This window comes from Emydura macquarii, unplaced genomic scaffold (assembly GCF_026122565.2).
Source record: "Emydura macquarii macquarii isolate MOO-44397 ecotype Brisbane River unplaced genomic scaffold, CSIRO-AGI_Emac_v2 contig_374, whole genome shotgun sequence".
NCBI classification, from domain to species: domain Eukaryota; kingdom Metazoa; phylum Chordata; order Testudines; family Chelidae; genus Emydura; species Emydura macquarii.
Genome location: NW_027130511.1, coordinates 11,338,928 through 11,361,879, shown reverse-complemented (window position 1 = coordinate 11,361,879; position 22,952 = coordinate 11,338,928). Strand labels below are relative to the sequence as shown.

General features: G+C 45.1%; 1 protein-coding gene across 2 annotated transcripts in view; it reads left to right on the top strand.

Annotated features, from left to right (window-relative positions):
• Window positions 1-22,952, top strand: part of LOC137143977 (signal recognition particle subunit SRP54) — a 78,343-nt gene that overhangs the window by 43,481 nt on the left and 11,910 nt on the right. Inside the window, exons 1-2 of one of the 2 annotated variants that reach the window (XM_067534071.1) lie at window positions 1,375-1,649; window positions 21,275-21,451. The exons of the other annotated variant lie outside the window; for it this stretch is intronic. Of the exons in view, the coding sequence (XP_067390172.1) occupies window positions 1,557-1,649; window positions 21,275-21,451 (270 nt within the window). The 5' untranslated portion in view covers window positions 1,375-1,556. Of the gene's footprint in view, window positions 1-1,374; window positions 1,650-21,274; window positions 21,452-22,952 lie in introns of those variants that run through there. 2 annotated transcript variants of the gene reach the window in all.

Genomic DNA, 22,952 nt, shown 5'->3' with positions numbered 1-22,952 from the left:
CTACACTAGAAACATAAATCGACCTATATTAGGTTGATTTACAGCTGTGGTGGTGCATGTTCACACTACCCTCCTTGGGTTGGTGGTGCATATCCTCACCAGGAGCCCTTCCACCCACCTAAGAAGAGTAGTATGGGGAGCTGAGAGCCTGGTGTCTCTGCTCCGCTGGCAGCTCCCTGCGAGAAGCCCGGCTGCCCTACAGGCTCCTGATGGGCTACCCCTGCTCCCTGTTCCCTGTTCCCTGCTGGTAGTGGTGGGAAGCCACCCAGGGCTTCTTGCCCCAAGGGATCAGGGTCCAGTTGCCCTGGATTCTCAGCCCTCCTCCTGCTCCTGGAAGCCAGGCAGCCTTGTCAATTTCACAGCTCAGGGAAATTTACACATACTTGTATCACCCTAACTACACCACCAACATAAGCCTTATGCCTCTCATGGAGGTGGAGTTATTATGTTGGTGTAGTAGGGCACTTACATCTGCCGGAGGAAGGCTGTAGTGTAGACACTGACATAATTAGGTTGACATAAGACACTGTGTAGTGTAGACCACCCCTAAGTGATAATATCTCCTTTTTATCTCTGAATCAATAGAATACAGTAATGAAACATTATGGACAGGAACAGAAGTTTAGCATCTACAAGCTAATTAGATCACATTGTTAAACTTCTAGACATTGGTAAACACAAATACAACTAGTATATATTCTTAATTCTTTAACAATACAGGCCTATATTTCATGACTCTAGTCTATTTCACATGGCTTTGATAACTATCTACAAAGAATGGCCCTGTTTACCATTTCAATACTTTTCTAATAGCTCCTTAAGGGTGGCTTTTGGGTCACTCAGCCTGCTGGTTGCTTAACCCTCGCTGGCTCAGTATCACAAAGACAAATATTTTGAACAAAACTAACATACAGGTGAGCTAGTTTGGTTTCCACCTATGAATCTGTCAGTGCTCAGCTGATGCCTACAGACTTGAGAAGAGATAGCACCTGGTTTATCAGCATCACAGGGGGCTGGTCTTTCTGAATGGAAGTGGATACTGATCTGTGGGTCTCTGGAGAGAAGAGGACACTTGGCTGAGAGGTGGGTCTCTGGAGGGAAGCGGGTGTCAGGGGCTGTGCATGTGTTTCTGAGCTGTTGGGGGGTCTGGCTGTGGCGCGTGGTGGTGACTGTGGGGGTGTCCAGTTGTGGGGATGGATGTCTGAGGACGGGAGGCCCAGCTATGCAGGTGGGTGGCCCGGCTGCGGGGGTGGCTCTCTGGCGGTGTGGGGCGGAGGTGTCCCGGCTGCGGGGTGGCTCTCTGGCGGCGGGGAGGGCCCAGCTGTGCAGCAGGGCGGTATCTGGGCTGGCGGCGGGGGCGAGGCCGTTCCGCTCCCTGCCGCAGGGGACGCCGCGCACCAAGCCCAGCCGGTTTCTTAGCAACGGCCTCTGCGCTCCGGGGTGTGTGCGGCGGGCGGGGCCGCCGGCGGTGACCTCACTTCCGGGGCCCGCCCGGGAGCAGTGGCTCTGGCTTGGAGTCTGCGCTGCCTGCCGCTGTTGTGTGGGCTGGCGGGGGGATGGAGCAACGTCTCTCCGCTATCGCCCTCTACTGCACCCCCTCAGCCGGCACCGCACCCGCCGTTGCCCCCGGCGCCATGGAGCAGGAACAGGTGAGACCGGCTTCCCTAGGGGCACCGGCTGAGCCCTCACCTCCCGCCTCCCACAGGGGCTGGGCTGGGCTCCGGGGCCTAACCTCCTCCATGAGGAGGCTGGCCGGAGTCTGTTCTCCGTCCTTCCAAGGGGGATCCCCACCGCAGAGGGTGGCCTGGCCCCCAGGGGAGCGCAGGGGGTGTCGTGGGTCAGTGGCTAAAACAAGGGGCCTGGGAGTCAGGACTCCTGGGTTCTGTTTCTGGCGCTTCCTGTGTGCGGTGCTCAGCAAATTACTTTTCCACAGCTCCATGCACCCACCTGTGCCACGGGGTAGCGATCGCCTGCAACTCAGGAGTGGCGTGAGGCTGAGGTCATCGATGTTTGTAAAGTGCTTGGAGAGTCTTGGGTAGAAGATGCTCCATAAGTGCAACGTTTTCGTTCATTTTGTTGGTAGTAATAGCTTCCCAAGCCCTAGTGAGACATTACTTGCCTCTTCCTTTGCCTTACCATAGCTGTCAAATATATAGAGACATATCCTTGTTTTACTTTGTTATGCATCGCTTGAAGACCCTTTCCTATGGCTTCTTGTCCCACCCTTAGAAAATTGGACCTCTTTCATAAAACACTGCTTTGGTAACTGCATGACTGGCTTTAAATATGACTGCCCACTTTTGTCAAGGCTTATTTGTAACCCTACAGGTGGAGGCTCTGTAGAGTTTAATAGGTGATAGCAAGTGGTTCCTTTCAGTGGTTGGTGGGATTGGATTGTGGCAAAAGATATCTTTTCTTGGCTTCGAGTTTAAGTATGAGACGCTCAATATTTCTCCTAGCTTACATTTTGTTTTCTTGCTTGCCAAAGCAACACAACCCCCATTTACTACAATACAATGCCTGTCATGCTTTTGCCTGCTTCTCCCCCTCCAAACAGAGCTTTAACTTGTTTAGGTTGTCAACAAAGATTTGTTTCTGGCAAAAGTAGCTAAATTGTGTACCTGGGTGGGGGTGTGCAAGTGAAGTCAATGGAGCTTTAGTATGTGGTTTCGGTTTAATAATTGGTTGCTGAGTTAGAGTCTTGTCAATTTTTTTTAACTCTTACAACAAGGGGGCAGTAATGTAGTGTGGGTGGTGGCCCCTAGTGATACCTGAATCACAGGCCTTATCTTGCAAGCCCTCCAACTGTGGAATTCCCAATGAATTCATTGAGATTTCTGCACATGGAAGGTTTTGCAGGATCCGGGCTCATGAGTAGCACTGGGGAAATTGGAAGCTTACTAGATTCTTCACCTATTTTAGGTTTTATACTAGAATATTGTTTCATTTTGTTGAGAGGGGAGAATGCTCCCTTTTTTAAACACTTCACACACACACGCACTGGCCCAGAAATTTTTTGTTTCACATAATAAATGCCTGTTACAAATGAGTCCCATAAATTTTAAATTAAGACAGGACTTCATCAGCTTTCAGCAATTTATGGTGCTAACTTGGGAAGTGCATTGAAATATAGCTAGCTTATATATAAGCTAAAAAATTTCCTTACTCTGCTACCAGCAACACCTGAGATGAATAAAACTGAACATTTAAAAAAAAAAAAACTCCAAATATACTCCTTCACTACTTTATGCTTTGTTTACTTCTTGCGTTTCACGGAATTTCACTTTTATAGCCAGTCTCTAGCTGTTTCCACTTATTCTGTTTTGGTGGCTGCCCTGAGTAGAGCACTTACTTAAATTCAGTTGAAATGTTTAAAAAAGGTGCAACCCCTTCCACCTCCCAAATAACCCCAACATCAAAAGAAAACAGGATCAGTAAAAGCATTAGGAGGCAGTGTGTATAGAGGTATTTCTCACTAAGGCCTGTCAACTTTTGCAGTGCTTCTAAGCTTCTTGATCTTTGTTTCACTTTCATTTTAGGTCTTTTGTCCTATGCTTAGGCTTATGTAGGTTGACAAGTTTTACCTGAAACAAAGCAAGGATCTCAATCCTTTTATTATTATTTTTATTTATTTGTGTTGCACTAACACCTAGGAGACCCCAGTCATGGATTCTGACCCTATTGTGCTAGGCACTGTACAAGCACAGAACAAAAAGCCCCTGCCCCAAAGAGCTTACAATCTAGCATAAGAAAAAAGACAGATGGATTCAGACAGTAGCACAAGGAAACAATGAGACAACATTGGCCAGCATGATAGGCAGCAGATTCAGTGCTTCAGGAGCCCAACCGTTGTCAAGATTTGTGCAGGCATCAAATCAAAGGAGTGATTTGGAAGAGCACAATGAAGTAGCTTCACAGATGTTTACGAGGAGCTGCTCCCAACTGTGAGGGATAGTATGGGAGAGAGCATAAAGGTGCTTGTTTGCAACAAGTGCGTGGTGAAGGCTGGCATCACTGATGAGCAGAGACAGAAGTTGACCTCTTAATAGCACATGAGAGATGATAGATACCATGGGGATAAGCTGAGAAAGGCCTTGAAACTGAAGACAAGTAACTTACTGTACTGTGATGGAGAAGGGGGAGGGAGCCAGTGGTTGAATGCAGAGAATAAGGTGACATGGTCAAACTGATGAGCTAAGAGAATGAACTTTGCATTAGCATTCTCAATGGATATGCGTGGGGCAGGACTGCATTTGTCAAGGCTGGAGAAAAGGACATTGTAGTGATCCAGACATAAGTTGATAAGAGCTTGGGTGAGAGTTTTAGCTGTATGGATGCATAGGAAGGGGTGTATGTTAAAGATCTGAAGGAGAAAGAACTGCCAAGTCTTGACCACTTCTGCTATTCTGTTCTTGGGCTGCTGTTCTTGTCAAACTGCTTAGTTGTGTGATGCTTTTATGATGTGCACAAATGGGAATGAGATGAGAATATTAAATTAATTTTTGTTGTGACCCAAGTTAAGATTTGAGCTCAAGTATGCAAATAGAAAGTGAGTTATTACACTAGCCTGGGATATTTAGCTCTTCAAGGTGCACTGATTTAATCTGAGTCATACTTCACATGTTCTTAAATTGTTTTGATATTGATTTTTTTAGCAATGAACCTCTTAAGAATGGAATTTAAATAACACTAAAAGCAAAGTATCGTGTTAATTAAATGTTAAGATTGTAGGATTTTTACTTTATAGATTTAGCAATGCACAATGCTACATACATCCAAGGATAGTAAAAAAGTGGAATTTAAACATAAATCACAAATATTGAATCATTACAGTTGTATTGTAGGAGTAGCATAGACTAGTGCAGTTCCATTATTATAATTTCTATGATGTATTGTGTTGTCATTGTGTGGACAATCCATATAATCCATATTATAATCCATTATATTCCATATGCACAGGAATCCATATTATATTATTATAATATTATAATCCATATGCACAGGAACTAGAGTAAAGGCTACTGTAGAAACTGTATCTTGGAATTTACTGACTTCTGTGTAATTAATGCAGTGTTAAAGTTTAGATGTTAAGGTAATCTTGAATAAGAAGAAGCCAAAATGGAAAAGCTGTTTCAATAAATACTTTTTCAAATGCACCTGTTCAGTTTAATGTCTGATTCTCAAACAACTGAACAGGTTTTCTTCATGTTCCAAAATAGATTTATGGGTTGAGGACTAGTAAGAGAATTCATTCATGAGTTGCTAGCTAGCCATTTCTGTTCAAAGTATTTGTACCATTTGTAAGCATGGAGATGGGGAAAGGAGAAGAGGAACAATAGAAAACTTAATAAAGAAGAGCCTCTCTGTGTATGCAGACTTACGGGGATTTACATTGTAAATCCCTATTAGTTAATGTGTAGTAAAACTCTTGGGGGGGGGAAAAATAGACTTACTTCCTGGTACTGCAGTGTCTTTTGTTCAAATGAGACTGAGGGGGCTTTCTAAATGTAATATTTACCAGATATCTTGTTTAAACTAGTGGATCAAATACATTCTTGGCGGATTCAAATGATTGCACCCCTGACCTCATAATTGTATGGATTTGAAAGAACTGAAGCTAGTCTTGAACTAGCAGAAAACAGTGAAGACTACACACTTTTACATTCAATGATACTTTAAAAATACTTTCTCTAATGTCATAGCTTTTGATTTACCAACCTGAATGTAATAATTAAAAAAAAAAAAAAAAATTAGCCTGCTCTTCTCCTTCACTTTTCCCTTTGTCTGTTTAGACTGTAAAATCTGTGGGACAGGGATGTGTCTTGTACATCTGTGAAGCATTAATGTTTCGGTCTAAATGTTACTAAAATTTATATAATCCATAGAAATGTAGGGCTGGAAGGGACCTTGAGAGGTCATCTAGTCCAGTCCTTTGCATTTAAGCAGGACCAAGTATGCCTTCCTGGACTATTCCAGACAAGTATTTGTCTAACCTATTCTTAAAAACCTCCAGTGGCAGGGATTCCCAAAACTCCCTTTGAAAGCCTATTCCAGTACTTTACTATTCTTACAGTTAAGTTTTTCCTAAAATCTAACCCGAATCTCCCTTGCTGCACCTTACGCTGATTACTAATTGTTGTACCTTCAATGGATATGGAGAACAATTGATTGATGTCTTTATAATAGCCCTGAGTATATTTGAACACTATCAGGTCCGCCCCTCAGTCGTCTTTTCTCAAGACTAAACAGGGTCAATTTTGGTAACCTTTCCTCATGGGTCAGATTTTCTAAACCTCTTATTGTTTTTGTTGCTGTCCTCTCAACTTTGTCCACATCTTTCTTGAAGTGTGGCGCCAAGAACTGGCATAGTTCTTCTGCTGAAGCCTCACTAGTGTCAAGTAGTGCAGGACCGTTAACCTCCTCTCTCTTACATGCCTTTGTGTGTTACTTACATAGAGAATTCTGATCAACTCTTAAAATTTCAAAACATAGGACACAGTTGTCTTATTCAACAGAATTGTACTGATTAATTGTGAGAGCCTGGTTTACGGTAAATCCCAACTACACAAACAAAAAAAGTGAACAGAAAGTGATATTAGAAGGACCGGGAGTTCTCATTATGTCTTTACAGAGGTAGGACAATTTTATTTGTCCACAAATTTAACGTCCAGATCCTGGAATTTTTGGGAGTGGCTCTAGGCATTGGGTGCAAGATTACAATATTTTCACCAAATATATTAAAAAAAAAAAAAAAAAAAAAAAAAAAAAAAAAAAACCACCAACCCAGGACATTAGACTACTGTGATTTTAATGTAATTGAGGGTAAACTGTGCCAAAAACTTGCAAAGAAAAATTGACAACTATTACAAACCAAATGCATAACTACTTTTTTCAACTACACAATGTGATTTTTAACTATACATCAAGGTCTCAATCCTGCAAACATTCACTTGAGAAACTTACATACATAAATAATCTCATGGAATGTAAAGGGGCTATAAACGTGAATAAAAGTTAACTCATATGCATCTGTGTTGTGATGGGGTATATAAATCCCACTCTGGGCGACACAGGGTTAATGAGTTAATGTGGGCTCACATGGTCACTCCTCACCACATGTGAGAGACATGTCAGATGTGGAGGGAGGAGCTCCAAAAGGCAGAAACACAGCACAGTTGGCGGCAGACATGGGACTAGAGCAAACCTCCAGTCTTCAGCTCCTGAAGAGAGGGCTGACTAAAAGCAAGAGTTCCTCTGACAACTGGTGTCTGGCAGCCCTTCCCTGAAGGAAGGGTCTGATGCTGATCCACCTTTTGAGAGGACTGTTTCTCCACATTATCCTGCGATCTTAGTTTGGGCCCCAATTTAATAGGAGCAGTCTGAAGAAAAAGCCTGTGATGCTGGTGGGTCTGGAACCAGCTCTTTCCAAGGCTGGAGACATAAGCTCAGAACTGACAAACTCATAGCTGGAGACCAGACCAGTTCACTTATGTGTTAGTGTTGCTTAAAATAGGTACTAGTCTCATAAGAATATATTTAGTGTTTAGGCTCTATAGAATGTTTGTAAGTTGCTGCATTCGTTGATCTTATTTGTAATGTTTATGTTCCAGGCTATAAGGAAATATGTACATTTTGCTTTATAACTTTGAAAAAGTTTGCTCTAAACTTGTGAACTCAGATGGAAAGAGTGTTTACCACAGCCTGTCCATAAGAACTATCAAAATCAGACTGGCTGTCAAGGAGCATTACAATACAAAAGATTGGTGAATGGCCTTATGCAAAGAAGATCATCCTATGGGCTTGGAGGCTGAATGAAGAATATAAAAATAAAGACAGGAAAATGTCATCTCTGCAGTTTGAACTCTCAAAGGGCCAGAGACACTAAATAGAAGCTGGAGATATCCCTGGTCTTCCCTGAAAGACCTTTTGAATTGACAGATCTCTACCTCTCTGTCACTCCTAGAATTTAGATTGCAACTCGTTTGTGTATATGTGTTTGCTTGCTTTAACCTGTAAATAACTATCTTCTTTCTTTTTCCTAGTTAATAAACTTTTAGATAGCTTATTACACAATTGACTACAGGTGCAATCTTTGGTGTGGGATCTAGGGTACTAATTGATCTGGAGTAAGTGACTGGTCTCGTGGGACTGGAAGCAACCAGAATATTTTATGATTTTGGGTAGAAGGGACTGGATCACTAAATCCAGCTTGCCTGGGTGGCAAGCTAGACTGGAAAGTCTAAGGAACTATCTGGGACTTCATGGTAAGACTCTTATGGTGATCAAGGAGTTCATGTTTGTCATTGGCTTGGTGAAATCTAATTCTATCTTCGAGTGATTGCTCATATGCATTCCAATGTAGGTGTGTGCGCGCCCCGTGCACAGATTCCCGGAACTTTTCCCTAGCAAGCCCGGCATGGCCAGCTCAGGCGCCCCCTGGAGTGCCGCGCTCATATCGCAGTATAAAGGGCGCTGCTGGCACCGCGGGTCCCCAGTTCCTTCTTTCCGCCTGTGACGGTTGCTGGAACTATCGCCTCTTGCTGCGTGCAAGTAGCTCATTCCCTAGTTGTTTGACTGTTTTTCAAAGTTGTTGTTTATAGTGTTTATAGAGTTAGTTAGTTTATAGTTTAGTGTTAAGTCTGAACCCCGGACGGGGTTCCTCCTTCAGGAGTCATGCCGGGCTCCACTGGCTTTAAGAACTGTGTCTTGTGCACCAAAGCCTTTCCGATCAGTGACCCGCATGACCGTTGTCTCCGGTGCCTTGGGGAAGAACACCATCGAGACAAGTGCAGAATCTGCAAGTCCTTTAAGCCTCGCACCCAAAAGGAGAGGGACGCGAGGCTAAAGGCAATACTTATGGAGTCGGCGCTCCGTCCAGCCTCTGAACCGTCCCGGTCTCCGTCGGCACCGAGTGTGTCGTCGGTGCGGAGCGCCCCCCACCGGCACCGCTTTTGGCACCGCAGAAGGCCTCCAAGGGTCCCAAGAAGGCGGCACGGCCCTCGGCCGCACCGGAGATCTCCCCCCGGCCCTCGCAGGGCGGCGGGAGCACGGAGACGCCCCAGTCACGGGCCGTAGAGGTTACTCCGGCACCGGGGTCTCCGCGCGGGTTGCCTCCCCCGACTCCTGGGGGTGGGGGAGTGCACCCGCAAGGGCCATCGACGCCGGAGGCATTTACTGCGGCACGGGCCCTTATGGCCATGCCTATGCCTCCGTCCCCCCCTCGGCCAAGGGACAAGGGACCTGCGTCTCGAGGCAAACCCGCGCTGGGTGCTCTCGGTGGTTGGAGACGTTCCCAATCCAAGTCTCCTTCCAGACGGTCACAGAGGGTGGAGAGCGTCAGCTCCCCTCCGAGCTCCGACTCTAGGTCGTCGAGCAACTCGGCACCGCGGCACCGTGGGCGGTCCCGAGTCCGTCGCCGGAGCCGTGTGTCCAGCTCCAATGCCAGCAGGGACCGAAACTCGGGCTCGCACTCTTCGGCACGGAGCCCGTCTCGGCACCGCTCCCGGTCACCGTCGGTCTCGAAAGGCCCAGAGACACCGATGGCTCCGGCACCGATGGTCCAGGCACCGTTAGGCCCGGCACCGATGGGGGCCGCACCGATGATGGGCCCGGCACCGGTTGGCCCGACGCCGACATCGGGGCGACGGGACTCTCCTCTACGTCGCCGTCATCGGTACCGCTCCCGGTCCCGGGGAGGGAAGCGGTACCGCAAGTCCTCTCACCGCAGAGGCCGGTCGGCTACGTCGTCGTCATCATCCTCGACTTCCTCGTATCGCCGGCACCGCCGACGTTGGCACCGGTCCGCGTCGTCCTCGCCCGACCGCTCCACGCGTCGGCGGCATAGACGACGCACGGCGGGCTCTGGGGACAGGAAGGCTGTGCAGCTGCAGCAGCCTTCCCTTCAGGCCCCAGGGTGGACCCAAGGGCCTTGGCAGTGGCCGTACTGGGGGCCCTGGAATGCCACTATGCCCCAGGGCTCAGTGTCGCTGCAGTCGGCGGGGGCTCCCCCCGTGCCTCCCGCACCTAAGGTTCAGGAGCAAGGGTCGGAGGATTCGGACCCTCCACTGCGCCCCTACCCTTCTCTTCCTCCTCATCGCCTGATGAGGCAGCAGCCAGGGATCGTAAGGGGCCCCTGTTTGACTTTAGGGCTCATCAAGACCTCCTAAAGAGAGCAGCTGAAAACTTAGGCATGGAGTTTAAGCTCATGTCCGAGGAGGAGGACCCCCTTTTTGGGCCCTCGAGCTCTCTGGGACCCTCATGGACCACCTTGCCAGTACATGACAATGTCATGAAGATAGCCAGGAAACTCTGGCAGACCCCGTCCTCTCTGCCCTCTACGTCCAAGGGGGTGGAACGCAAGTATTATGTCCCCAAGGAACCATTTGAGTTCCTCTACAACCACCCGGCACCTTGCTCCCTGGTGGTCGATGCGGCCAACCAGAGGGACCGCCAGGGGAACCAGGGTAACACGCCCAAGGACAAGGAGGGTCGCAAGATGGACTTATTTGGGAGGAAGGTTTACTCTACTGCGGCGCTGCAGTTTAGAGTAGCGAACCATCAGGCCCTGTTTGGGAAATATAATAAAAACTTGTGGGCCTCTATGCAGAGGTTTGCCTCCCAGCTGCCCCCGGACCAGGAGGCAGACTTTTCCACTATCCTCCAGGAAGGGGCTGCTGTGGCCACCGCTGCGCTGCAGTCGGCTAGTGACGCGGCGGACACAGCCAGCAGGGCTATGGCCTCGGCGATAGTGATGCGCCGCTGTTCATGGCTTCAGGCTTCTGGCCTCACCCAGGAGGTACAGCAGGCCATTCAGGACTTACCGTTTGATGGCCTGGGTCTGTTCTCGGAGAAGACAGACGACAAACTCCACGCACTCAAGGACTCTCGGGCCACCCTGAAGTCACTTGGGTTGTATACCCCTCAGGCCTCCAAACAGCAGTCCAGGCCTCAAGCCCAGAGGCAACCACCACCCCCGCCCAGGCCGGCTCCTCGCCCCGCCCAGCAGAGGAGGGGTCGTGAGCGCTACCGCGGTCCCAGCAGAGGAGGCCGCCAAGGGTCCTCTGCAGGGGGCCAGCAGGGGCCTTCGAAAGGGGGTAATCCGAATAAACGTTTTTGACCCAGAACCGGAGGGTGGTACTCTTCCTTCTCTCTGGGATCTTGGCCGGCCGTTCGCAGATAGGCTTCGCCCTTTCCTTGCGGATTGGGAAGCCATTACTACAGACCGGTGGGTCCTGGAGGTGATTGCTAAGGGGTACTCCCTCCAGCTCACAGCTTTTCCCCCCAACACCCCTCCGCGGCTGTCCCCCATTGGGGATCCGGCCTCGGTTCAACTCCTTGTGCAGGAGATTGGGTCGCTCCTCACGTTGGGGGCAGTGGAGGAAGTCCCACTGGCCGAAGAGGGCAGGGGCTTTTATTCTAAGTATTTCTTAATCCCCAAGGCGAAGGGAGGCCTTAGGCCCATTCTGGACCTCCGTGGCCTAAATAGGTATATTAGGCGGGTTAAGTTTCGTATGGTCTCCCTCGCCACAATCATTCCGGTCCTTGACCCAGGGGATTGGTATGCCGCCCTTGACCTAAAGGATGCATACTTTCACATCTCGATATTACCGGCCCATAGGCGGTTTTTGAGGTTTGTGGTAGCGGGACGCCATTATCAGTTTCGGTCCCTACCCTTTGGGCTCTCCTCAGCACCTAGGGTCTTTACTAAGTGTATGGCTGTGGTGGTAGCCCACCTGCGCCGTAAAGGTGTTCAAATCTTCCCCTACCTGGATGACTGGTTAATCAGGGGGAGGTCGAGTTCCCATGTGAGACATAGTCTGTTCCTCACATGCGAATTGTGCACTAGACTGGGGCTGCTTATCAATGAGCAAAAGTCCACACTCACTCCGGTACAATGTATTGAGTTTATTGGAGCCAGGCTAGATGCGGTACAAGCCAGAGCCTTCCTCCCTCAAGCAAGATTTGAGGCGATGGCAGCCATCATATCGGATCTCCACTTGTCCCCCATGACGACAGCCAGGCACTGCCTGCAGCTGTTGGGACATATGGCGGCTTCTACATATGTGGTGAGACTGGCACGACTGAGGCTTAGACCTCTCCAGGCGTGGCTGGCTTCGGTGTATGTACCACACCGGCATTCTCTAACTAGAATGGTCCTGGTTCCCCCACAGGTGCTGTCATCCCTCGATTGGTGGAGGGACCCGAGGGAAGTGATGATGGGCGTCCCCTTCAGAGAGTTCATCCCATCTGTGACGCTCATCACAGACGCATCCGATCGGGGATGGGGAGCCCACATTTCTCACGATCAGGGCACCCAAGGGCTTTGGTCACTGGAGGAGAGAGCTCTGCACATCAACGTGCGCGAGCTCAGAGCGGTCCGATTGGCCTGCAAGGCCTTCCTCCACTTCCTCAGGGGCAGAGTGGTCAGAGTCCTTACGGACAATACGGCAGCCATGTTCTACATGAACAGGCAAGGGGGGCACGTTCCTCGGCACTCTGCCAGGAAGCCATTCACCTCTGGGACTTCGCGGTGAGGCACGGGTTTCATTTATCTGCTTCTCACCTCCCGGGGGTACGGAACAGCGAGGCAGACTGCCTCAGCAGATTTTTTTCTCCCCGCCACGAATGGTCCTTACACCAGGACATATTGGCTTGCCTCTTCCAACGGTGGGGTACTCCCCGTCTGGACCTGTTCGCTACAGCGGAGAACAGGAAATGCCCGAGGTTTTGCTCGCTCAGGGGTCGCGAGCCGGGCTCTCTGTCCGATGCCTTTTTGATTCCCTGGACAGGGGATTTAATGTATGCTTTTCCCCCTGTCCCGCTCCTGCCCCAAGTCCTCCTCAAAATCAAGAGGGACAGGGCGGACATTATCCTGATTGCCCCAGCGTGGCCGAGGCAGCATTGGTACAGCATGCTGCTCGACCTCTCCATCACCGAACCGATTCCGCTACCCAGACGGTGCGACCTGATCTCCCAGGACCATGGGAGATTGTTGCACCCCGACCTGGACTCCCTCCACCTCACCGCCTGGAGACTTTGTGGCTGACGGAGGGAGAGAGAGCCTGTTCCATGCAGGTTCAACAGGTCCTCCTGGGCAGCAGGAAGCCGTCCACGCAAGTAACATATAAAGCTAAGTGGCGGAGGTTTTCGGGGTGGGCAGAAGCGAGAGGGTTACACCCTAGCATCTCACCTACACAGGCCATCTTGGAGTACTTACTGCAGCTTAAACTGCAGGGCCTGGCTTTGGCCTCCCTCAAGGTCCACCTAGCAGCCATCTCGGCCTTCCACCAACCCATGGAGGGCCGCTCCCTGTTTTCTCACCCTATGTCGGTGAGGTTCCTTAAGGGGGTGGAGAGGACTTTCCTTCAGGTGCGGGACCCGGTGCCACCCTGGGACCTCAACTTGGTCCTTAACGGGCTGATGGGTCATCCATTCGAGCCCTTGGCTACATGCTCCCTTCTACTTTTGTCATGGAAGGTGGCCTTCCTAGTGGCTATCACCTCGGCCAGAAGGGTCTCCGAACTGAGGGCGTTAACCTCGGAGCCCCCTACACGGTTTTTTATAAGGATAAGGTCCGGCTGAGGCCTCACCCGGCTTTTATGCCTAAGGTGGTGTCTCAGTTCCACTGTAACCAGGACATTTTCCTTCCTGTGTTCTTTCCAAAACCCCACGGGTCGGAGGAGGAAAGGAGGGGGCATTCGCTGGACGTCAGGCGAGCCTTGGCTTTCTATCTCGAGAAGAGCAAGCCTTTCCGGAAGTCGACACAGCTCTTCGTAGCTGTGGCGGATAGGATGAAGGGCTTGCCTGTCTCCACCCAGCGCATCTCCAAGTGGATTACTGCCTGCATTAAAGCATGCTATGAGCAGGCAAGAGTACCCCTCCCAGGGCCGGTGAGAGCACACTCCACTAGGGCCCAGGCCTCTTCCGCAGCCTTTCTAGAAAGGATTCCCCTGCAGGACATCTGCAGGGCAGCGACCTGGTCGTCAGTCCATACGTTCACGTCGCATTACGCCATCGTGGAACAAGCGAGGGAAGACGCAGGGTTTGGCAGGGCCGTGCTGTCTAGAGCAGGTCACCGATAACTCCTACCCTCCTCCAAGGTATGGCTACTCAATCACCTACATTGGAATGCATATGAGCAATCACTCGAAGATAGAAAACAAGGTTACTTACCAGTAACTGTTGTTCTTCGAGATGTGTTGCTCATATCCATTCCAAACCCACCCCCGTCCCCACTGTCGGAGTTGGCAGAAAGAAGGGACTGGGGACCCGCGGTGCCAGCAGCGCCCTTTATACCGCGATATGAGCGCGGCACTCCAGGGGGTGCCTGAGCTGGCCATGCGGGGCTTGCTAGGGAAAAAGTTCCGGGAATCTGTGCACGGGGCGCGCACACACCTACATTGGAATAGATATGAGCAACACATCTCGAAGAACAACAGTTACTGGTAAGTAACCTTGTTTTATAGAACTTACAACCAGTTTGGGGGGGGGGGGGAGGGGGTATGCCCTGTTTTTGACAGTCTGCCCTGAGAATGGACATCATGGTTGTGAGCCACACCAGACGGCATGGCAGAGCCATCCCACACTTGTGGTAAGATTAAGTTTGAGTTAACTTTTTTTTTTTTGCAGTTATTGATATCCCTTGATGGGGTAGACTAACCATGGCTGAGCCTCTTTTAACTGAACTGGTGTGGTGGAACACCTGGACATCACAGAGCAGAGGCCCATCTGAGTTCAGGAGCCCAGCCAGGACCTAGGTGGTGCCTTAGGGAAGGAATCCTGTGACAGTATTTACATGACTGTGATCTATAATAGTGTGTGATTGTAACCAAATTATTAGTATGTCTGTAACAGGTATCTTTTATGTAATAATTTATGAGATCTGGGCCAAAATGGTTAACCATTGGAACAAACCACCAATAGAAGTAGAGGATTATCTCTCCCTTGATGTTTTCAAATCAGGAATGGATGTGTTTCTGGAAGATATGCTTTAATCCAACACAAGTTATGGGTTCAGTGTGATCAGACTTGATGATGTAGTTGGTCCTTTTTGGCTTTAAAATATGGGTGCTGGGTTTTTTGGTTTTTTTGTTTTTATTTTGAACATTAACAGTCAGATGGCTGGCTCACTGTTCTGTCAATTTTAAGGACTTAAGTTTTTATATGTGGACTATATTGGATGAAGAATGTATAATTTTTTCAGATTGTTAGGGAAAAACAAAGCTTCTGAAGGCTACATGACTTAACTGCCAAATTTGAGTAAAAGATAACTGGGTGCTAAGCTAGCTAAATATTTGTATACTGTTGTAGCATTTTGAACACTGACATTTCTCACGTAGCTAATATCTAGCCTGATTCATGAGAAATTCAGGTGTCCCTCATGCTACAATACTATACATGTATATATTTACATGTATATATTTACTTGCTTATTGTCTTATTTTCTGCCTATTCTTTTCCAACTGATGCTCAAACTCTTTAAGTTTTTCACCCCCTCCAGTCCATGCTGGATTTTCTTATGGTGGGCATCATAAGGAGTGAAACTGTGGGGTGGGTTTAAAAGTATACAATTCCCACAACCAAATCCAATTAAAGCCCACTTTCTTTACGTCTATATTAAATTGGTCCTTTTAGACTGAGGTGAAAATAAATATGAATTGTAAAGTATTAAATCTTCACAAGCCAAAAATCAGGACATGATTCTTAATTGGACCTTTAGAGACGTTTGTGGGACAAGCACACACTACTTACCACAATAATCTTTCTCATGGTGCCTATTGGATCAAAGGTAATATTGCTGTTCAGTAGTTTAACTATCAGAAAAAACAATTTTAAAAAAGCAATTGTTAACACCATTTCATAAAGGAACATAAATATATAGTAAGAGGCCAATTCTGTGGCACTCCTTAGTCCAAGAAACAGGACTATTTATGATTTATTATGATTGTTAATTATTTATTGGGGGAACTGGTAGCAACTCCTATATTTAGGTTGCCTAATGTTTTCCCTTATAAAAAAATTCTTGCAATCTTTATTTAAGATACTCTAATGCCTCCTTTGTTTGCAGCCAGGCTTTTGAAACTTGGCAGACTGAATGCTGCTGGGCTGGAGAAGTGCCTTTTCTTTTTCCCATGAAATTCCATTCAGCTTTAGTTGAGTTCTAAACTTTTTAAAAATTACCATTTCCCTTCTCTTGCTTGGGTTTCTCAGGAAAATTTAGGCGTCTTGCAAAAATAACTAAACAAGAATGTTGTAAGGAGCTATGCTAACATCATTGCTGCTTCAGCAGGAGCAAATCCTGCACTTGGAATAAGAAGCTGTTGTTGTAAGGGTAGGAAATGTCTGGACTGGGCACCCTGACCACACTGCCAAGAGACATATGATCCCAGTATCCCATCCCCCTCTCTCAGGGTACCACATGAAGCAGGCGTCCCCCATCTTTTGAGACAAGGGAAAAGAGACTGAGCTTGGTTGAGCTTCCCACAACCATCCCCTGGACCCAGTATATGGTGCCATCAGTCCATCTCCCTTCTTGGATAATAGCCTTTTCTTGCTGCCAGATAATATAGTTGTTACCACCTGTTGCTCAAGTGGTAGAAGTTTGTTCAGTGGTGCTGAAGGGTTCAGACCTTCCCAGTGATTCATGATAAGGGGATATACAGTTGTACATAATACAATTTTTTTTGCTTAAAATAGTATATCTAGAAAATTGAATTAAAAAACATTATTAAGGCTCTGAATGCAAACATTCAAAAGTTAGGAAATACCTGGTTTATGGTTGTGTATATATGTTATGACTTTTGAGTGCTTGACTCTGCAACTTAAATAACATAATTTTTGTATGTATTTATCATTTATACTGCAGTTATATCCAAAAGCCCCAACCAAGATTGAGGCCCTATTTTACTAGGTTCTATACAAACCTTTAGTAACACAGACTCTGTTCCTAGGAGCTTGCTGTCAAAGACCATGTTGTTGTGATGTCCAAGCATTACCAGAATTCTAAAAACATATTATTAATCTTTGAAATAACTAATTCTTTAGACTTGACAGCTGGAGAAGCAAAGATATATTGACAGTACCTCTTGGTCCCCAAATCCCTGTGACCTTTGACATTAAAAGGCAAGAAGGTTTCAGAAGATCAGGGCCGTACTTGGAAACCCAATCCATTTAGGCCATTACAAGTTCAAAACTAAGGGCTCCATCTGCATAGACCTTTGTGATCACACAGAGCCTCATTTATAGTTAATGAAACTCTCTAATTAGAGAGACAAGAAACCTTGTCTCTCACCAACAGAAGTTGATTTAATAAAAGATATTACTTCACCCATCTTGTCTCATCACCTTCATCATGGCTTCTTAAAAAGAGAGAGTGTGATGTGGAAACTTACATTTATTTGCTGTTAACATAACATTTTGCTTTTCATGATTTTAAAATATTACAGGAAGAATCAGCGGACACTTTCACTAATAGAGAGACAAGGTGGGCGGGTGAATACCTTTTATTGGACCAACTTCTGTTGGTAAGACAAGCTTTCGAGTCTCAGAGCTCTTCTTCAGGTCTGGGAAAGGTACTCAGAGCATTACAGTTAAATGCAAGGTGGAAGAGCTTGCTTAGCATAAGTAGTTAGCACATTCTTTGTGACCATTCTGGGGAGCGTGGCCTGTTAACACCTCTGTCCTCATAGGAGGAAAAGGGGGTGGAAGTTAGTGGGTTACAGATTGCAATAATAAGCCATAAATCTAGTATCTAACTAATTAAGTAGACAGACATTGGATTTAACCTATGCTAAACAATCTGTTCTACCTTGCACTTAGCTGTGATGCTAGCAGTACCTTTCCCAGATTGGAAGAAGAGCTCTATGTGGCTCAAAGGCTTGTCTCTATCACCAACAGAAGCTGGTCCAATAAAAGATATTACCTCACCCATCTTGTTTCTCTCCTATCCTGGGACAGACACAGCTACACTGCATTAGCACTAAGGCTTGTCTATACTCACGCTTATGCTGGCAAAACTTTTGTTGCTCAGAGGTGTGGAAAAAAACACCTCACGGAGCAACATAAATTTTGCTGGCATAAGTGTGAGTGTAGACCGTGCCTCTCCCGCCGACATAGCTACTGCCCCTCGTTTAGGTGGTTTTATTATGTTTTGCTGGCATAAGTGCGAGTGTGGACAAGCCCTAATAGGCTTTATACTGCCCAAGAAGAAGAGATTGTATCTGTTCATGTTAAATATATGGATCTTGTTTGTATCTGTTTTCATTTTGATTCTGTTGATGGAAAAAATCCTCCAAGCCATCTGATAGAAACTCGTCTTTTGTTCAGCCATGTTGTGACTGAGGATTTTTTATTATTTTGTTTTTTGAGCATTACTGTGGTGATGAATTTTCCTGTTGCTGGCTTTGCTTAATATTTTGAATAACTACATATTTGTAGAATAAAAGGGTTGTCTCAACATAATAGGCTGGATTTTTTTTCACTTTGTGTTAACGTTTTCTGTAAGCCTTTATATATGTGAAAATTTTTGTGTTCTATTCATGTAGTTAACAAACCTTAAAATTTGTTAATTACCTGAATGGAATGCAAAAATGTATTTAACAAATAGTGTGCTAAATATCACTATTCAATCATAGAGACAAGGCGTGTGAGGTAATATCTTTTATTGAACCAACTTCTGCTCCACCTTGTCTCTCTAGTGTCCCGGGACCAACATGTCTACAACAACACTGGCATCTTCACTATAAATAGTTGGGATTGAGATGTTGAATTCAGTCTGAGAAATAAAAGCAGCATGAAATTCCTTTCCACTGGAATTCTTTGGTGGGATGTGTGTTTGGACGATGTCTGCTTAACCGTTAACTCTGATGGTACCCTGAAGTTCAGCTTTTCATCTTTCTTTTATGTGCCATGACTTACTTATTTCAGAATTATTTAGAATTACATTGTGTCAGTTTGATCTTTAGACTTGCCTACTTTTCCAAATCTTTGCAATTCATTTTCAAACTGATCTCTATTCTGGGATGGAAGTAATGTTATCATTGAGGATAGTTATAAAAATCTGATCTTTGAAGACCGTATTATTGGGTGAGTTTGAATGACTTGCAAACATAATTTTTAAAGTGATGTTAGTAAATTAGTTCTGCTACCTTCAGATGTGGTCTTGTAGGAGAAGCAAGGGGTAACATGTGAAATGGAAAAAATGTTTACCAAGTAGGACAGGGAAGTTTGAACACTTATTATTCTTGGGGGTTTTTGTTTTTCAAATAATGTAGGTCAGACACTCATAACTATCTGGATTTGTTTCAATATTTTTGACATCTGTAAAAGGGCATTAGTTTAATCCAGGGTGGATAAAAATAGATTCTTAAAATTTGAAATTGAATACACAATATATTTAAGCAGTAATGTTTGCTGCCAAGTTTTAAAGAGAGTCAAACCACTGAACTTGTTGAAGTCACTGGCTAAGCACCTGGAAACAGTTTGATGTTCTAAACCAGCAGTAGCCTCTTCTGTAAGTGCAGAGAGAATGTTATCTTCATTTTAGTTTATTCAACTAATTCAGTTCAATGATTAGTTCATTCATACTTAAAGCCTGGTCTGCACTAGAAAATGAAGTTAGCTTAATTATGTTGCTCAGGGGTGTGAAAAATCCACACTTCTCAGCAGTGTAGTTAAGCCGACCTAACCCCCAGTGTAGACAGCGCTAGATTGATGGAAGAATTCTTCTGTTGACCTAGCTATCACACCTCGGGTTGGATTGCCTACGTCGATGGGAGAACCCTTCATGTCGGCATAGGAAGTGTCTACACTGAAGCACTACAGCAGCGCTGCTGCGGCATCATTTCAAGTATAGACCAGCCCTAACATACCAATTGGGAGTTTGAAAAAGTGGAAGAGCTTGTTTTCGTCTTCCAATCTATGAAAGAACACTAGGTATGAGAGGATGAGATCTACTGATTCTAAAGTCTGGAAGGACATGGTGAGACCAGAAACAGTCAGTTCCATTCACTAGCTACAGATAATCTTTCTTGTTTAATAAATCAGTTAGTTTAAATGCAAAACATGTTTTGATAAACTTTTTTCTTCTGTATGCAGCATATTTAAGGCAGTTTTATTTAATAATAAAATGCTGTTTTTGCACATTTTAAAGTATTTTAATTTCTATCCAAATAGAGCTTGACACATATTGCAAGCAAAAAATTAATCTAGTAAATAAGTGTATCATTCATCATTTTCTAACATAATAAAAATGTAAAAATTAAGCATTGAAATTGAGCTGTATAATTTAAATTTTGTATAGACACACTATCTTCCTGGTTAGAAAAAACTAAGCATCAGATTTAGGGTGAAATCTAGTTGCAAATCAACATGTTTTAATGGTTACCAACCAATGAGAATCAATTTTTCTTTAGGAAAAGAACTAAAAAGTACAAATGCAAAATATTATTAAAATCAAGGTTGTATGCTTGCTGATTTAGGTCATGATGAAAATCGGTTATTTAAATCACTTTGATATTTAAATCACTTTGATTTAAATCAGTCTATCCTGATTTCATTCCTTACAGGAGCATTTTTCAAGCTGTAGGTTGTGCTCCTTTATAGGAGTGGGGCTGAAGGACTAAGCTGGGTATGTGTGTATTAGAGGAGGGGACGAGAGCATGGACAGACCTTTCAGTTGTTCTCCAGACTCTCAACTTTAATTTTTTTTAAAAGTTAGTCTCTTATGGTTGTGAAGGATACACTCAATTCATGTTTTCAAGGTAACATAAGAGGTGTCTGCCTGAATTTGCAAAGAGCCTGAAACAGTTATGAAATCTGAACTCCGTTCATTTCAGTACTCAGATGCCGATGATGATATTTTAAACGTCAACATTAACTATTTCACTGCTCACCAGAGCATGTAAAAGGAGAGAATGTGCCATGTTGTGAAGATCTACACAATTTAACTGGCGTGACTGGCTCATTTTGTGTAGGCCTCTAATAACAGATGGCAGGGATTAAGTGTATGTGGTTAGTTTTATTTTCTTGAAGTGAGGAGCAAGCTCAGCTTTAAAAAGTTTGGGAAATACTACCCTACAGCTGCATCACTTAAAAACAAAGAACTCCCCCACCTCAATATTTAGAAAAGCTCTCAGTGGTATCTGTTACTTGTAGTAAGGTGCTTTAGAAGTACTTTAGTTTAGATATTTTGTGATATCTGGAGAACCAACAGCCAGTTTCACTGATTATCCTGTGGAAGCTTGTGTTTGTGAGACCATTGTTTTCTCTGTTACAGCTGCACTCAAATGGAGCTAGAGGTTTTGAGAATGTGGAACTGGGGATCATAGGAAAAAAGAAAATTCCAAGAAGGATCATTCACTTTGCCAGTGGAGAAACTATGGAAGAATATAGCACAGATGAAGAGGAAGATCTTGAGCAAGAAAAAAAAGACCTCTTGCCTTCTATTGATCCTGTAAGTTTGTTACTGATAATTCTTTATTTCATTTGCCATTTATTGGACAAGTGACAACCACTTTTTTGCACTCCATTGAATAATTGAATTCAAATCTGACTTCTATTTTATCTTAGCCAGTTACAGTAACTGGCCATAGGAACTGAAACAATTATGTTTAACCAGAGATATCTGTAATCTTCCTTCTTTCAGGAAACCATTTTTGAATATTATAAAACATCTTATGGCTCATTAAGAACATGTGAAAAATATCACTGAAGTGTTCAGTCCTGCAACCCTTATTCACATGAGTAGTCCCATTAAACTTGATGGGTTTACTCATCCAAGAGTTGTGGAAATGGGTCCTAAAATCTTTGCATTCTTAGACTGTTCTCTACCTTGCTTGCCTGCCAAAGAATTCTTTGCTTGACATTTCCTGGGTTTTACACCATTACAGAAAATGTAAGAAAAGCATTCATGTACTCTGGGATTTGGAACTGTGAGGACTTCCACTGGTAATTTTAGTAGTTACACAGTGAGCAACTATAAAGATACACAGAAAAGAGAGAAGTAAAGAACTTGCAAAAGTAAAAGAAAATTGAGATGTTTTACAAAATATCAAAAATATATTTTAAAGTATGTTAGACTACATCAAGTTCAACATCTATATCTTATTTAAACCATCCATATTTTCCAGATCCCCACTGATTTATGTTGGGTTGGAAGAGTAGAACACTGGCTGTAATAATTCATTTTGAAAAAATTCACTGTAGCATGTGTAACCCAGGAACTGTAGGAGGTTGTCTCATTCCATTGGAGTGTCTGCTGATAACATGCTGTAGCTACTAAGTGATGCCACATTGGAGGAACTAATCACACAACCATACCATTATGTCAGTACACCCATCACTTCCTAAAGAACTGTGATTCCAACAGAGAGTTTCACTGGTGAGGCTGCAGGAAGGAGGATCGTAGCTTTGGTATGGGTTTTCTGCTTGTTTCTTCCTGAAGAAGTGTGGTTGCCATGGGGTTGGATTAATTGTATCAATGGTTCAAAACCAGGGGTATACATATCCCTGGTACGCAGAGGTCTTCCTGAGGGTGCAACAATTCACCTAGATGTTTTGCCTGGTTTTACAACAGGCTACATAAAAAGCACTAGTGAAATCAGTACAAACACATTTCATACAGACTTATTTATACTGCTCTATATATAAGGCTATGGTTTTGGCTTGGGTATTTTTATTAAGTCACAGACAGGATGTGGGCAATAAAATCATGGAAACTTACAGAGGGTTGGTGTTGGGGGGTAGCAAGCAGGGCAATTGCCCGGGGCCCCATGCCACAGGGAGCCCCGTGACGCTACATTATGGAAGGTGGGGCTCGGGCTTCAGCTGCAGGCAGTGGGGCTTGGACTTTGGCTTTACAAGTGGGGAAACAAGCTTAGGTATCACTCTGAAATGTAAGTACAATATTTATATTCCTGTAGATTTATTTTATAGTTGTATGGCAAAAATGAGAC